We start from the raw sequence: 15,675 nt of genomic DNA on the forward strand, positions 1-15,675 counted from the left end.
CTAACCTGACATAGATTCAAAAATTCCAGTTTGGCTACATTTGTGACCAATGCCTCCATAGAGACAGAAGCATCCAGGATCAAAAAGGGACTCCTGATGGCAGCTACCATTGCGCCCCATGAAGAGCTGGGAGCTGGCAAACCGAACTGAAATCATTCTGGCCCAGCCATTGGGCACCCATCTTTAATGGATAGAGATTAAGCCGACTCCATTTCCTCCATCCCAGCACACCCACCTAAAAATTGGCCAATATATCCAGGGTAGCATCTGGCCAGGGCCATGAAGCAGTAGATCCATGATGTTTGTGGTCAGATCTGTGGTTATGTACAAGATATTTGAATAAAGGGTGAATTTGGGGTTCCCCAATGCAAAAAGTGTGATGATCCATGAGGATCCGTGCTTCAAAACCACGTTTTTGGTCCATGGTGTTGCCAGGGAGCCGTGGATCCTAGTTTTTTGTGGTGCGGGCTGTGGCCCTGGCCATGATGTGTGATTTGACAGTGAGTTTGGGTTGGCCCAATGGAAAATGCGTGAGGATCCATGAGGATCCATGCTTCGAAACCACGTTTTTGGGCCACGGTATGGCCAGCAACCCTTGGATCCGAGTTTTTTTGCGGTGCAAGCTATGCCCCATGGCATGAAGTGTGATTTGACAGTGATTTAGGGGTGGCCCAGTGCAAAAGTGTGAGGATCCATGAGGATCCGTGCTTCAAAACCACGTTTTTGGGCCACGGTATGGCCAGGAACCAGTGGAACTGTGATTTTTGAGGTGCAGGTTGTGCCCCTGGCTATGACGTGTGATCTGACAGTGAGTTTGGGTTGGCCCAATGCGGAAAGCGTGAGGATCCATGAGGATCCGTGATTCAAAACCACGTTTTTGGACCACGGAGTGGCCAGGAAGCCGTGGATCTGTGATTTTCATGGCGCAGGCTGTGCCCCTGGACATGTGTGATCTGACGGTGAGTTTGGGTTGGCCCAATGCAAAAAGCGTGAGGATCCATGAGGATCCGTGATTCAAAACCACGTTTTTGGGCCATGGATTTGCTAGGAAGTCGTGGATCTGTGATTTTTGTGGTGCAGGCTGTGCCCCTGGCCATGATGTTTGATCTGATGGTGACTTTGGGCTGGTCTTGTGCAAAAATCATGAGGGTACATGAGGATCCATGTTTTTTAACCATGTTTTTGCGCCCCTGCGGCCCCATGAAATAGTGGGCACGTGATATTTTTGATGCTGTCTACAGAGTAAGACATAGTCTACAGTATCATGGTGGTTTTATTTAATTTGAATGAAAAAATCATATGAATTCACGAGGATCCGTCTAGATCCGCCTTTTACCTTTTTCCTTCAAAAACATACCAGTACAAGCAGTTGTGGCATTTCTGTGCACTCTGGTTTTCACCAATGTACCCCGTTGCGCCAGAAGCGGTTGAGTCCTGCTGGCCACGTGACCCGGAAAAGCTGTCTGCGGACAAACGCCGGCTCCCTCGGCTTGACAGCAGAGACGAGCGCCCCAACCCCACAGTCGCCTGGGCAGAGAGGACAAAGAGATGAAGATGCAGTGATGAGGAAGGGAGGCCCCCCCAAAAAGGGCCCTTACTGGGCCCCGGATCTATGCAATCCAGCTGCAAAGTGGGAACCCAACACCTGCAGGGCTTGCATGGCAGGATGAAGCCCTTGCCGCGCAGGAGATTACCCTCCCCCCACGCACAATAACACTGGGATATTCAAAAGGAAAAGAAATCCTGGACCTTTACGTCCAGTCAAAGGCGACTGTGGGGTTGGGGCGCTCGTCTCTGCTGTCAGCCCCCCCCCCCATCTTATGCAGACGAACGACAAGGGAGGTGGGGGTTCCCCGTTACCATTCTGCCGTGTGCATCTGGATCCCTACTTTGAAATGACTCAATAATTGAATGTTAAAGGGCCTTTCCTGGAAGCGCCTTCCCTGGGACCCACCGGCAGGGTACGTGGGATCCGGCTGCGATGTTGGGGACCTGCAGGGTCTCCTTGGAAGTTTCCCCCCCCCCACACGTTTCTCTTTCCCTGGAGGGCCAAGAGATGCTCCCCTGCCCTGCACCCCCAGGGGCCCTTGATGCAGAGTCCTTGGCCCAGATGGAGAAGGGAGGGCAGCCCCTAGAGCGCAGAAGCAAGCAGGGAGAGGGAGGGTGGGGCGGTCTGGGGCCCTCGGCTTGCCAAGGGTTAAAAGTAGCAGAGCTGGATTCCTAGAGAGGACAGGAGGGGGAGGGCAAGGTCCTCCAGAGCAGAAGCCCCTCCCTGCCCAGTCCCTTCCTGCCAGCAAAGAGGAGGCTGCTCTGTTCTCTCTGCTTTGCAAAAACTTCCTCGGTGCCCCTCCTGGAATCCGGTGAGTCTCTTCTCTCTTCCCCCTTGGGGTGCAGCGGGGAGAAGGGGGTCCCAGGGCTGCAAGGGGGGAGGCAAGGGGTCCCCCGCTCAGCTCATGCATGGGGGGGGGAGACCCCCAAGTCAGGGAGCAGAGGGTCCTGCCCCCAATTCCTCTCTGCCAAGCCAGGGAGGGGCTGAGTGTCCAGCAGGTCTGCAACTCTGTTCTTCCTTTGGATCAAGATGCTGCCTTCCTTTTTGGGGGGGAGTCTTTGGGGTAACAAAAAGAGGGCATGCAAATAAGCTCCCTTCAGATTGAGGGGAAAGTTGCATTTGATAACACAGAGAAGCGTCCATGGAATCGGAGGAAGGGGAAGCCCTGTGGATTGGGGAGATACAGCCCCCCCCCCAAGTGTGGAGACTGGAGGGGAGACCCTCTCCCACCATCTACCCAAATACAATTCCCAGAGTTCCCTGGCAAGAAGGGGGGATTGGTGACCACTCTGGGAATTGCAGTCTTTGGGCAGCAGGGCTGAAGCTGTCTCCTTGCACCTCTCAGGGTCCTGAACCAATTCTGGCTCCCAGGATTCTTGGGAGGAGTCCCTAGGGCCGGGTGAGATCTGGTTTCCAACCTTGTTAAACATCTGCCCCCTCCCAGCAGAGCAAGTGCACAGACTGGCATGTGCCACTCTTGGGGGCAGGAGCTGCATCCAGCCTTGCTCAGCTCAATATTTTTAGGAAGACCAAGCCCCTCCTGCCCTGGCAAGGCACTGGGGTGAAGCTGCCACCGCCATCAAAATCCTGTATGAATAATAATAATAATAATAACAATAATAACAATATTTACCTGCCACCCATCTGACTGGGTTTTCCCAGACACTCTGGGCGGCTTCCAGCACATATAATATACAGGGCTGCATTCAGGTGTCTTCTAAAAGTCACATAGTTACTCATCTCCTTGACATGAGTGATGGGAGCGTGTTCCACAGGGAGGGCGCCACTTCCAAGAAGGCCCTCAGCCTGCTTCCCTGCAACTTCTCTTCTTTCACTGAGGGAACCACCAGAAGGCCCTTGGTGCTGGACCTCAGGGTCCAGGCTGAATGATGGGGGTGGAGATGCTGCTTCAGGTATCCTGGGCCAAGGCCGTTTAGGGCTTTAAAGGTCACCACCAACACTTTGAAAGTAGATCCTTTAGGAGCGGTCTTACATGGTTCCAGCAGCAGTCACCAGTTTAGCCTCCACATTCTGCAGAACACTAAGTGAATGACACAGAAGTTGCTGCAGACTAAAGTTAGAAAAGCTTTAATTGCTATGAATGGTATAAGGAGATTTATACGATCTGAGGTGAAACCAGAGTATCAGACCCCTGGTATAAGGAAACATGATACGGAATTAAGGGGAAAGATGGTGTTGACCTGGAGGGGTTAAAAAATTTCTGGTCTCCCCCCGAGTGCCACCGGCCCTGCTCCAAAGAGAGCTTCTCTAAAGAAAGCACAACCAAAAATCACTCCATTTTGCATGAATAAGGAAAATGAGGAGGTGGCTAAGAAACAGCAGGAGCCAGATCCTCTTCCCAACCTTCTAGGGTCTCTCAGCAGCTCTAATGATGAGCAGAAAGAGGTTTGGGGCCCAGCCAGCTCAACTGCTAAGGCATCTCTTGCACTGAGACGTGGGGGCACCTACATGTAATAGCTACTCGGCTGTATTCTGCCCATGCTCTGGGGTTGCAGTTTTCAGGCTTGGGGACAGCATGGTGCCTGGTTTTTGCACCAAGTTCTATCCATAAGCCCCACTGAGTTCAATGGGGTCCACTCTCAGTCACTACTGTGAATACCATGCCAGCCTTAAGAAGTGGGGTGAGGTGCAAATAGATTAAATGGGAATCACTGTAGATGTTTCAAATGGGGTTTGTGTTGGGAAGGGGCTGCCCCATTTGTGCTTCTCCAGGAGCAGGGGAATATCTAGGGCAGGAGAATCCCTGCAGGGCCTCTGAGGCTCCCTTTGTTTCTTCCTCTCTCCCAGGACCCTGCAGTTTGTGGTGGCTTCCCGACTCCTCAGGAAGGATGAAAGAGACTGAATCTGTAAACCAAGCGAGGATGGAAGGGGGAAGATGGACAGTTGACCTGGTCAGGTTGTCTCCTGCATCCGTCCTCACAGCCTCTGAGCGTTCCCTCCCAGGGGCCTCCGAGAGATCTGGTGAGTCCCAGGGGAGGGGAGATGGGGACATGGATGGATGGAGCTGTATTGGGGCTTGTGTATCATTCGTGCACACTCTCCCACCTCTCCAGCCTGCCTTCCAACTCCGTCAAGACCCGGCTGGGGTGCGCCGAAACTTTTTCAGAACATAAAGAAACAAAAACAGTAGTTTGCTGCCCCCACTTCCTTATCTTAGAACAGCCCTGAAAAGTAAGCTAAGGAAGGAGGTTACTCTTCAGTTTTTCCAGACTGCCCCACACTGTGTCACTTTTCTGTGTCACAGACAGAAATCCACCAGGCTCTGGTAGGCGACTAAGCGGTCAGGTACTGGTTTGGCTTCCCCGGCAGAAAGGCATAAGAGACAGAAACAGGGAAAAGTCCTTTTTCCAGAATTTTTTAAAAACCAAGATTATTCAAACATAAAAGTTGGCACACCTCTTACAAATCCCAAACAGAAAATAAAAACATTTTTCGATATCACTAACTACAGAACATACTCACAAGGAGAATGAAAGTGTGGAACAGAACTGTTCTCCGCATCCCTGGCATCAGGGCAAGTCCTCTTTGCAAGACAGTGGTCTCGCATGGCAAGGTATGTTAGGGAATTGCAAGTTGGCTTCCTTAGGTTTTATCCCCTTCGAACCCACGTGGATTCAAAACTCAAAAGCCAATTAGTTCTTTAGATTAATTAGGAACTCGCCAATGGTTAGATAGAAGAACAATGACTCAGGCTTGTTAGGAGCCTTGACAGCCGAATCCTGTTTATCAAAAGGCCTTGAAGATGAAAAGCATTCCCAAAGCCATACCAGATTCTTTGAGTTGTAAATTAAGCTTCATAACCTTTTTCACACAGAAAGGGCATCTAAGATAGCCAGGTGTCAAGACTACAGATCAGCTGGGAACCTCCTTCCTGCAGATGGAGAAGATAACTTATTCACACTCTTTGAGACAGAAAGTCTGCAATTAAAGAAGCAGATACACATTCCAAGAATTCTACAGCGTTTGGTTCTCCCATAATGCTCTTCTTTAGCATGAGCCAAAGTTCTAACTTGCTAAGAGCCAGTGTGGTGTTCTGGTTAAGAGTGGTATTCACCTAATCTGGTGAACCGGGTTCGCTTCCCCGCTCCTCCACATGCAGCTGCTGGGTGACCTTGGGCTAGTCACACTTTCTGAAGTCTCAGCCCCACTCACCTCACAGAGTCTTTGTTGTGGGGAAGGAAGGGAAAGGAGAATGTTAGCCGCTTTGAGACTCCTTCGGGTAGTGATAAAGCGGGATATCAAATCCAAACTCCTCCTCCTCCTCCTCTTCTTCTTCTTCTATTTCACAACTTCATTACAAACTCTTTATTGGTGATATATAGAGATAAATTGAGGATTTTTACAATTTTATAACATGCAGATAAAATTATGTGTTGCGAAACCAGAGAGAGGAGCTGGGGGAAGTCTTAGTGGTGGGGAGGGATTTTTTTCTTTTTTAGGGGGAAATGGGGGGGGGATAATGTGGATGATGTATTTTTGTTAAAATTGTTATGTTGGAATTCCTAATAAAAACATGTACTTAAAAAAAAAAAAAGGAATTAAGGGAAAAGATGGTGTTGACCTGGAGTGGTTACAGAATTTCTGGCCTCTCCCCGAATGCCACGGGCCCTTCTTCAAAGAGAGCTTCTCTAAAGCAGTGTTTCCCAACCTTTTTTGGGCAAAGGCACACTTGTTTCATGGAAAAAATCTTGAGGCACACCACCATTAGAAAATGTTAAAAAATTTAACTCTGTGCCCCATAGGACGCACCGCCCCATAAGACGCACCTAATTTTTTGGGGGGAGAATAAAGAAAAAAAATTTTTTCCCCTCCCCAGGCAGGGGGCAGGCGCGGGGGAAGCCCAAGCTTCCCCCGACCCCAGCCCCCAGAACAGCCTGATATCCGCAAGCCTAGGGAGCCACACTGGTCTCCCCAGGCTTGCGGAGAGGTGCGTGAAGCCCGGGGGCGCTCTTCAGCGCGCACCAGGCTTCGGGATGCAGGCAGCTCCGCGCTACCCTCCAGAGCCCCGTGCGGCTTCGCGCTGGGATCCGGGGGGTGGCGCAGAGCTGCAAGAAGCCCTGGAGCGCAGGCAGCTCCGCACCACCCTCCGGAGCCCCGCGCGGCTTCGCGCCAGGATCCAGAGGGTGGTGCAGAGCTGCAGGAAGCCCTGGAGCGCAGGCAGCTCCGTGCCACCCTCCGCAGCCCCGCACGGCTTCGCGGCGGGATCCGGGGGGTGGCGCGGAGCTGCAAGAAGCCCTGGAGCGCGGGCAGCTCCGCGCCACCCTCCGCAGCCTCCTACGGAGGGCGCCCCGTGCTCCGCGCTGCTGGCTGCCGCCCGCAAGCCGTGCACGCGGGGGGGGGAGTTCCCCTGGGCGCGCAAGGCTTGCGGACAGCTGCGCGAAGAACGGGGCGTCCTCCGAAGGACGCCCCGCGCTCCGCGCTGCAGGCTGCCCCGCAAGCCTTGCGCGCCGGGGGGGGAGTTCCCCCAGGCGCCCAAGGCTTGCGGACAGCTGCGCGAAGCACGGGGCGTCCTCCAAAGGGCGCCCCGCGCTCCGCGCTGCAGGCTGCCGCCCGCAAGCCTTGCGCGCCGGGGGGGAGTTCCCCCAGGCGCCCAAGGCTTGCGGACAGCTGCGCGAAGCACGGGGCGTCCTCCAAAGGGCGCCCCGCGCTCCGCGCTGCAGGCTGCCGCCCGCAAGCCTTGCGCGCCGGGGGGGAGTTCCCCCAGGCGCCCAAGGCTTGCGGACAGCTGCGCGAAGCACGGGGCGTCCTCCAAAGGGCGCCCCGCGCTGCAGGCTGCCGCCCCCCCGCCCCGCAAACCCTTGCTTCAAAAGAGGTCCGGGGGCAGCGCGAAGCGCTTCCCGCTGTCCCCGGACCTCTTTTGAAGCAAGGGGCGGTGGGGAGAAGCGATCTCGGGCGCCGCGGCGCGCAGGCGCACTGCTCGCTCCTCTTTCCGCGCAGGCGCCTTCTCTCGCTCTTTCGCCTCCTTTTCTTTCTCTCTCGATGGTCCGCCTACAAAGGAGCGAGGGAGGCGCCCGCCATGTTTGGATTTGCATCCAGCAGGAGATGCCGCCGCCGCCCCGCCTCTCCCGCCTCCCTCCCATGGCACACCAGGCAAGGTCTCACGGCACACTGGTGTGCCGCGGAACACCGGTTGGGAAACACTGCTCTAAAGAAAGCACAACCAAAAATCACTCCATTTTGCGTGAATAAGGAAAATGAGGAGGTGGCTAAGAAACAGCAGGAGCCAGATCCTATTCCCAACCTTCTAGGGTCTCTCAGCAGCTCTAATGATGAGCAGAAAGAGGTTTGGGGCCCAGCCAGCTCAACTGCTAAGGCATCTCTTGCACTGAGACGTGGGGGCACCTACATGTAATAGCTACTCGGCTATTTTCTGCCCATGCTCTGGGCTTGCAGTTTTCAGGCTTGGGGACAGGATGGTGCCTGGTTTTTGCACCAAGTTCTATCCGTAAGCCCCACTGAGATCAATGGGGTCAATTCTCAGGTCACTACTGTGCAGACCATGTCAGCCTTACGAAGTGGGGTGAGGTGCAAACAGATTAAATGGGAATCACTGTAGATGTTTCAAATGGGGTTTGTGTTGGGAAGGGGCTGCCCCATTTGTGCTTCTCCAGGAGCAGGGGAATATCTAGGGCAGGAGAATCCCTGCAGGGCCTCTGAGGCTCCCTTCTTTTCTTCCTCTCTCCCAGGACCCTGCAGCTTGTGGTGGCTTCCCGACTCCTCAGGAAGGATGAAAGAGACTGAATCTGTAAACCGAGCGAGGATGGAAGGGGGGAGATGGACAGTTGACCTGGTCAGGTTGTCTCCTGCATCCCTTCGCACAACCTCTGAGTGTTCCCTCCCAGGGACCTCCGAGATATCTGGTGAGTCCCAGGGGAGGGGAGATGGGGACATGGATTGATGGGGCTGGAGATGTATTGGGGCTTGCTCATTTTGGGGGTGGGATGGGGCAGGCAGGCGGGTGGAGATTGAGACGGTGGGCACCTTTTTGGGCTCCTCCACCTGCCTTCCAGTGCCTTTGACATCTGCAAGGAATTTGAGCCAGGAATACGTCACAGCTCACCGGCCACCGCGATGTACTGGTGCCAGTACTGTGCTCTGAATACCTTACCAATGTCAGAGAACTCACTGATCCATCTCGCAGCACTAGAAGCCATGGTTCTTTAAATTACCTGATCCTAATTTCAGGACTGATTGCCGATGGGGCCTTTGTGTTTTGCCTTTTTCTTTTCTTTTAGGAATAACTTTTCCTTTTCTTTTAAAAACAAGGATCATATAAGGCTAATATATGATACAAATATGTAGACTAAATAAATCTGCAGGAATAACATGTCGTTCCTCGTTGGTGATCAGTGTATGAGTTCTGGGTTCATGAATTGGTATAAATTGAAACAAAAAAGGGTAAACAGCGGAGAACAGAGAACATTCAACATCGCATAGCCGAATTCCTAGTCAGAAGCTCTTGTTGCCGTTGTGCTTAGATTAAGTGTGAGTAATAGTCATTTTCCATCTTCTGTTACCAATTAAACTATACAGAGTTGGTCTCCTCATGAAAATGAGAGGAGATTCAAAGTGAAGAAAGATATTTAGAAAAAGCTTTAAATTTAGACCAAATTTAGATTGAGGCAACAGCTGATGGGGAGTGTGCAGGTGAAGATGTTCCTGCTTGTTTCAGAGGAGGCACGGACGTTGCTGGATCCCGACATGAGAGCTTTTGTAAGGAAGTCAAGAAAGAGAATTGAGGGATCAAGGACCCTCTCGTTAAAATTCCCTGTTAGATCATAACATCAATTTTGAAATTCCATGCCTACCTCTATTTCAGGGGTGGCCAGCTTCCAAGAGACTGCGATCTACTCACAGAATTCAAAACTTGGGAGTGATCTACCCTCTTTTGTAGGGGTTCAGGTCAAAGTTGTTTAGCTTTTATTAGCAACTCACCAAAGGAGCGCTGGGGGGAAAAACACCCCCCAGCCTCGGTTTGTAAGCTCTGTCTTCCATTCTCCAACAATGGAAGGAGGATCCGGGAGGGAGTCAGCGATTGACTGTGATTGACCAAAACCTTGCAGGGATCTACCAGTAGATCGTGATCGACCTGTTGGACATCCCTGCTCTATTTGATGAAGCTCCACTATTTGGATGGAGACCAACAACATCTGGGATTCTAACATCCACACCGTGAGCTCTGAATGGAGGGATATCAACTGTTTGTGAATATTCTTTGTCTAGTCAAGGCTTTTTAAACAATGACCAGGCTTGTCTGAACCACCCAGGCCTTCTTAATTGTGGGCTTGAGAGTTTTTAGGGAAGTTGCTATTTATTTCTGTTCTGGAGGTTTTGCTAAACTTGATTAGGAAGGACCAGCGGGTGGAAGGAATACAGGTCGGAGGAAAACAATATAAACTGAAGGCCTTTGCAGATGATTTGGTTTTGACACTACAGGAGCCAGAAACCAGTACAAAAAGAGCTTTAGAACTAATCCATGAGTTTGGTCGGGTGGCGGGATTCAAGTTAAATAAACAAAAAACTAAGGTCCTGGCGAAAAACTTGACACCTTTAGAAATAGAGGGGTTCCAGAAGGAAACGGAACTAAATGTGGTTAAAAAAGTGAAATACCTGGGGGTCAATTTGACTGGGAAAAATTTGAATTTGTTTAAAGATAATTATGAAAAATGTTGGTCTGAAATCAAAAAGGATTTAGAAATTTGGTCAAGACTGAAACTTTCCTTGTTGGGAAGAATTGCAGCAGTTAAGATGAATGTATTGCCAAGAATGTTGTTTTTGTTTCAGGCCCTGCAGATCGTGGACAGGGTGGAGTGTTTTGGAAAGTGGCAGAGGGACATTATGAAGTTTGTCTGGCAGGGCAAAAAGCCCCGAATAAAATTTAAAATACTAACAGATGCGAAGGAAAGAGGGGGATTTGCCCTGCCGGACTTAAGGTTGTATTATGAAGCTGCATCCTTCTGCTGGATGAAAGATTGGTTCTTGCTAGAAAACACTGATGTCCTAGATCTGGAAGGGTTTAACAATGCTTTTGGATGGCATGCATATTTGTGGTACGACAAGGTAAAGTCTCATAAGTTATTTAAAAACCATATTGTCAGGAAATCTTTGTTTACTGTCTGGATTAAATACAAGGACTTACTCGAAAATAAGACTCCGAGGTGGTTGTCACCGATGGAGGCAAAAGCCACAAAAATACTTAATATGGGGGGTGGCTGGGCAAAATATTGTGAAATAATAGAAAAAGTGGGGGACACTTGGAGGTTGCAGAGCTTTGAAAAATTGAAAGGAAAGGTGCGAGACTGGTTTCATTATGCCCAAATTTTAGAGATCTTCAAAAAGGACAAAAAAAATGGTTTCCAGGTGGAAAAATCAAAATTAGAGTCAGAACTACTTGAACCTAAGACGAAAGTGCTTTCAAGAATGTATAACTTGTTGCTTAAATGGAATACTCAAGACGAGACAGTTAAGTCAGCCATGATAAAATGGGCGCAAGATATTGGGTACAACATTATGTTTGAAGACTGGGAAAGGTTATGGACCACCGGTATGAAATTTACGGCATGTAGTGCCTTAAAAGAAAACATTATGAAAATGATGTACAGGTGGTACATGACCCCAGTCAAACTTGCAAAGATATATCATTTGTCTGATAATAAATGTTGGAAATGTAAGGAGGCTGAAGGAACATTCTTTCACCTTTGGTGGACATGCCCGAGGGTGAAGGCTTTTTGGGAAATGATTTATAACGAGTTGAAAAAGGTATTTAAGTATACCTTTCATAAGAAACCAGAAGCCTTCCTCCTGGGCATTGTGGGCCAGAGAGTGCTAAAGAAAGATAGAACTTTCTTTTTATATGCAACTACAGCAGCAAGAATTCTTATAGCCAAATACTGGAAGGCACAGGAGTTACCCACACTGGAAGAATGGCACACGCAACTGATGGACTACATGGAATTGGCTGAAATGACCGGCAGAATCCGAGACCTGGGAGAAGAGGCAGTGGAAGAGGATTGGAAAAAATTTAAGGACTATTTACAAAAACATTTTAAGTTATATGAATGTTGAGAATTTGCTAAGTTTTGAGAAAAACATGCTTCAGTATTGAGATTCGGAAATGATCGAAACCAAGTTATGACTGAGAAAAGTTGAATCTTTAGAGTAAATATTTAGATGAAATCACAAAAACACATGAAACAAGGTATTAATTTGCTGTTGATTTTTATTGTAAAGAATGCAGGGATGGAGGATGTGGGGAAGTCCAGTTGATGATGGGGAAAAAAAAAAAAGACTTGGAAAAGGGTATTTTTTTTTTTTGTTTGTTTCTTCTTATTTTGTAAAAAAAAGCTTTGGTTGTGTTACCGACGATGTATTGACACTGTACTTTGAACCTGGAAAACAAAGCAATAAAAAATATTTTTTTTAAAAAAAGAGAGAGTTTTTAGGGAAGTTGAAGTAACTTCTGTCAGGTTTGTTGTTTTGGCTTCTGTTTGCATTTGATTGACCAAAGAGATGACTGACCTTGCATATGGGGTGGATTCCAGGATTGAGCCAAGTAAAATCTATCCCAGATAAAAGCCAAGCAGTATGTCAGTTAATACCAGCCAACAAAGGCAGTGAAAACTATTATAAGGCCTCACATCTAACTTCAGTCCTTCCTTCATCACAAGCATTCATTAACTTTGTTCAATGATGGATGTGAACCATGTCCCCTTCGTTCTGAGTGGGGTTGGGGTCCGGGGCAGCAATGCAGAGTTAGCACGACTTACCCTAACGTGGCAGTGCATTGATGAGGGAGGGGTCAGGTGGTGGGTTTGATGGTTTTGTGTCATCTACACCCTGGTCACAGTATGCAGGCAGTGTGGCCCATTGGTTTCAAGAGAATCAGGCACCCCTCAGGCGTGCTCAAGTGTTAGGGGGTTGTAGATGCCACACATCTACAATGCCATTAAGTTAGACTTCAAGGCTGTCCTCTTGAGGCTGAAACGGAGCACTCTCAAGTCTCTTAGTGAGTTGGGGGGGTGGAGAACTCTGTTCAATAATCTGGAGCTCCATTTCTTCCTGAGGCAATAATTATCTTCTCTCTTCATTGCAGATGGTGATGAATGGGAAGGGAAGAACAAGGGGGACCACAACAGAATCCACATATTGGAGAAATCAAATAAATATTCAGAGTATGGAGAGAACATCGGCCAGAGCTCCCAGTCCACCTCCCATCAACAAAAGAGCTTCATTCGGAGGGATAGCCTCACTTCACATGAAAGAATTCATAGAGGAGAGAAATTGTATCACTGCAGAGAATGTGGAAAGAGGTTTCATCAGAATGGGGATCTCACTACCCACAAAATAATTCATACAGAGGAGAAACCCTATCAGTGCTTAGAATGTGGAAAGAGCTTCAGTCACAGGCAGAGTCTCACTTGCCATCAAAGAATTCATACAGGGGAGAAACCCTTTCAGTGCCTGGAGTGTGAAAAGAGCTTCAGTCACAGACAACATCTCACTTCCCATCAAAGAATTCATACCGGGGAGAAACCCTATCAGTGCTTGGAATGTGGAAAGAGCTTCAGTCAGAGCAGCAGTCTCGCTACCCATCAAAGAATTCATTCAGGGGAGAAACCATATCAGTGCTTAGAATGTGGGAAGAGCTTCAGTCACAGACAACATCTCACTTCCCATCAAAGAATTCATACCGGGGAGAAACCCTATCAGTGCTTGGAATGTGGAAAGAGCTTCAGTCAGAGCAGCAGCCTTGCTACCCATCAAAAACTTCATAAAGGAGAGAAACCCTTTCAGTGCTTGGAATGTGGAAAGAGCTTCAGTCGAAAGGACAGTCTCACTTCCCATCAAAGAATTCATACAGGGGAGAAATCCTATCAGTGCTTGGAATGTGGGAAGAGCTTCAGCCACAGTCGGAGTCTCTATTCCCATAAAAAAGTTCATACAAGAGAGAAACCACATCAGTGCTGGGAATGTGGAAAGAGCTTCAGTGAAAGCAGCAGTCTCACTTTGCATCAAAGAATCCATACAGGGGAGAAACCCTATCAGTGCTTTGAATGTGGGAAGAGTTTCAGTCAAAGCTCCTATCTCATAATCCATAAAAGAATCCATACAGGGGAGAAACCATATCAGTGCTTGGAATGTGGGAAGAGCTTCAGTCAGCGCCCCCATCTCGTAATCCATAAAAGAATCCATACAGAGGATAAACCATATCAGTGCTTGGATTGTGGAAAGAGCTTCAGACACAGACAACATCTCACTTCCCATCAAATAATCCATACAGGGGAGAAACCCTTTCAGTGCTTGGAATGCGGAAAGAGCTTCAGTCACAGCCAAAGTCTAACTTCCCATCAAAGACTCCATACGGGGCAGAAACCCTTTCAGTGCTTGGAATGTGGAAAGAGCTTCAGTCACAGCCACCGTCTCACTTCCCATCAAAGAATCCATACGGGGCAGAAACCCTTTCAGTGCTTGGAATGTGGAAAGAGCTTCAGTCACAGCCAAAGTCTCACTTCCCATCAAAGAATCCATACAGGGCAGAAACCCTTTCAGTGCTTGGAATGTGGAAAGAGCTTCAGTCACAGCCAAAGTCTCACTTCCCATCAAAGAATTCATACAGGGGAGAAACCATATCAGTGCTTCGATTGTGGGAAGAGCTTCAGTCACAGCCACAGTCTCGCTTCCCATCAAATAATTCATACAAGAGAGAAAACCTCTTAGTGTTTGGAATGTGGGAAGAGCTTCAGTCAGAGTGCCACTCTCATGGCCCACCAAATAATTCATACAGAGTTGAAAGCATATCAGCGCATGGAATGTGGATAAAATTTCACTTGTAAATAAGTCAATTCAAGAACTCACAGCAGGGTGAATAATAGAATGGTAGATTCAGAATCTAGTCCAACCCCCGCCAATGCAGAAAAAAACTCATTTCAAGCATCCATGACAGATGGCCATCCACCTTCTTCTTAAATACCTCCAATGAAGGAGAGTCCACCCCCTTCTGAGGGAGTTCCTTTTCACTGCTGGCTCTTACTATCAGAAAGTTCTTCCTGATCTTTAGGAGAAATCTCCTTTTGTGTTGCTTGAATCACCTCTTTAGATTCCTTCATGACCTTGAGAAGGACTTCTGTAAGTCTGAGAATGTCCAGGGGATTGGACCATGCTCTATATTCAGGGGGGAACCCATGGAGAGGAGTCTGATAAAGGGCTTAAGTCGTCTAGGCATTGGTCAGATTGTCATAATTACAGACATACTTACTGGTTTGGACGGAAGTGATTCTTATTCTGGGGGAAGTGGTGACTGTGAGATTACAGGTGCTCTTGCCAATATTGTCCAAACGTCCAGTAAAACTTTGACACAGCAGACCGAATGTTTACCTGCTGAGGTTGATGTATTGGCAGGTCAGGTTTAGGGCCGTGTGGTATTGCTTCATTGTATGTGGGGTCCCTATAAAGGGAACTTCTTCCTCTAGGTGGGAGGGAGACTGGTCAAGTTACCATCAGTTGAATGCAACATTTAAGTTAGATTTTTAAAAATGGATTTGCAGAACAAAACTCACAGTTTGAAAGCTTGCTCTATGCTAAGGGAAAACTTCATGAAGATGATGCAGAGGAGTCAATCAAGATTATCAAGGGTCTAAAACCAAGCCTTCTGAGGAGGGGCGGGGGCGCGTATCCATTTCAAGGAGTTGTTTTTTGAAAGTCTGGAACTGATTAATCTGTTTTGCATTACTTTCTTTTTAAAAAAATTATTTTATTTTATTCAAGTTTAGGATTTCTTACATACACATATTATGTTCTTATAATTTTTAAATTTTCTCATACAATTTTTAAATTTTAAATTATACCCATTGTCATGAAATCATAGAATCATAGAATCATAGAGTTGGAATAGACCACAAGGGCCATCGAATCCAACCCCCAGCCATGCAGGAAACACCATCAGAGCACTCCTGACATATGGTTGTCAAGCCTCTGCTTAAAGACCTCCAAAGAAGGAGACTCCACCACACTCCTTGGCAGCAAATTCCACTGTCGAACAGCTCTTACTGTCAGGAAGTTCTTCCTAATGTTTAGGTGGAATCTTTTTTCTTGTAGTTTGGAACCAT

The 15,675-nt window shown here is 48.3% G+C and overlaps 1 protein-coding gene across 1 annotated transcript in view; it reads left to right on the forward strand.

The window, feature by feature from the left end:
- Positions 1-15,222, forward strand: part of LOC144326619 (uncharacterized) — a 32,905-nt gene extending 17,683 nt beyond the window's left edge. Inside the window, 3 exon segments of the mRNA XM_077923152.1 lie at positions 4,358-4,531; positions 8,257-8,430; positions 12,663-15,222. Of these exon segments, the coding sequence (XP_077779278.1) occupies positions 4,358-4,531; positions 8,257-8,430; positions 12,663-14,389 (2,075 nt within the window). The 3' untranslated portion in view covers positions 14,390-15,222.
- The last annotated feature ends 453 nt before the right edge of the window (positions 15,223-15,675 follow it).

This window comes from Podarcis muralis, chromosome 2 (genome assembly GCF_964188315.1).
Source record: "Podarcis muralis chromosome 2, rPodMur119.hap1.1, whole genome shotgun sequence".
NCBI lineage: Eukaryota > Metazoa > Chordata > Lepidosauria > Squamata > Lacertidae > Podarcis > Podarcis muralis.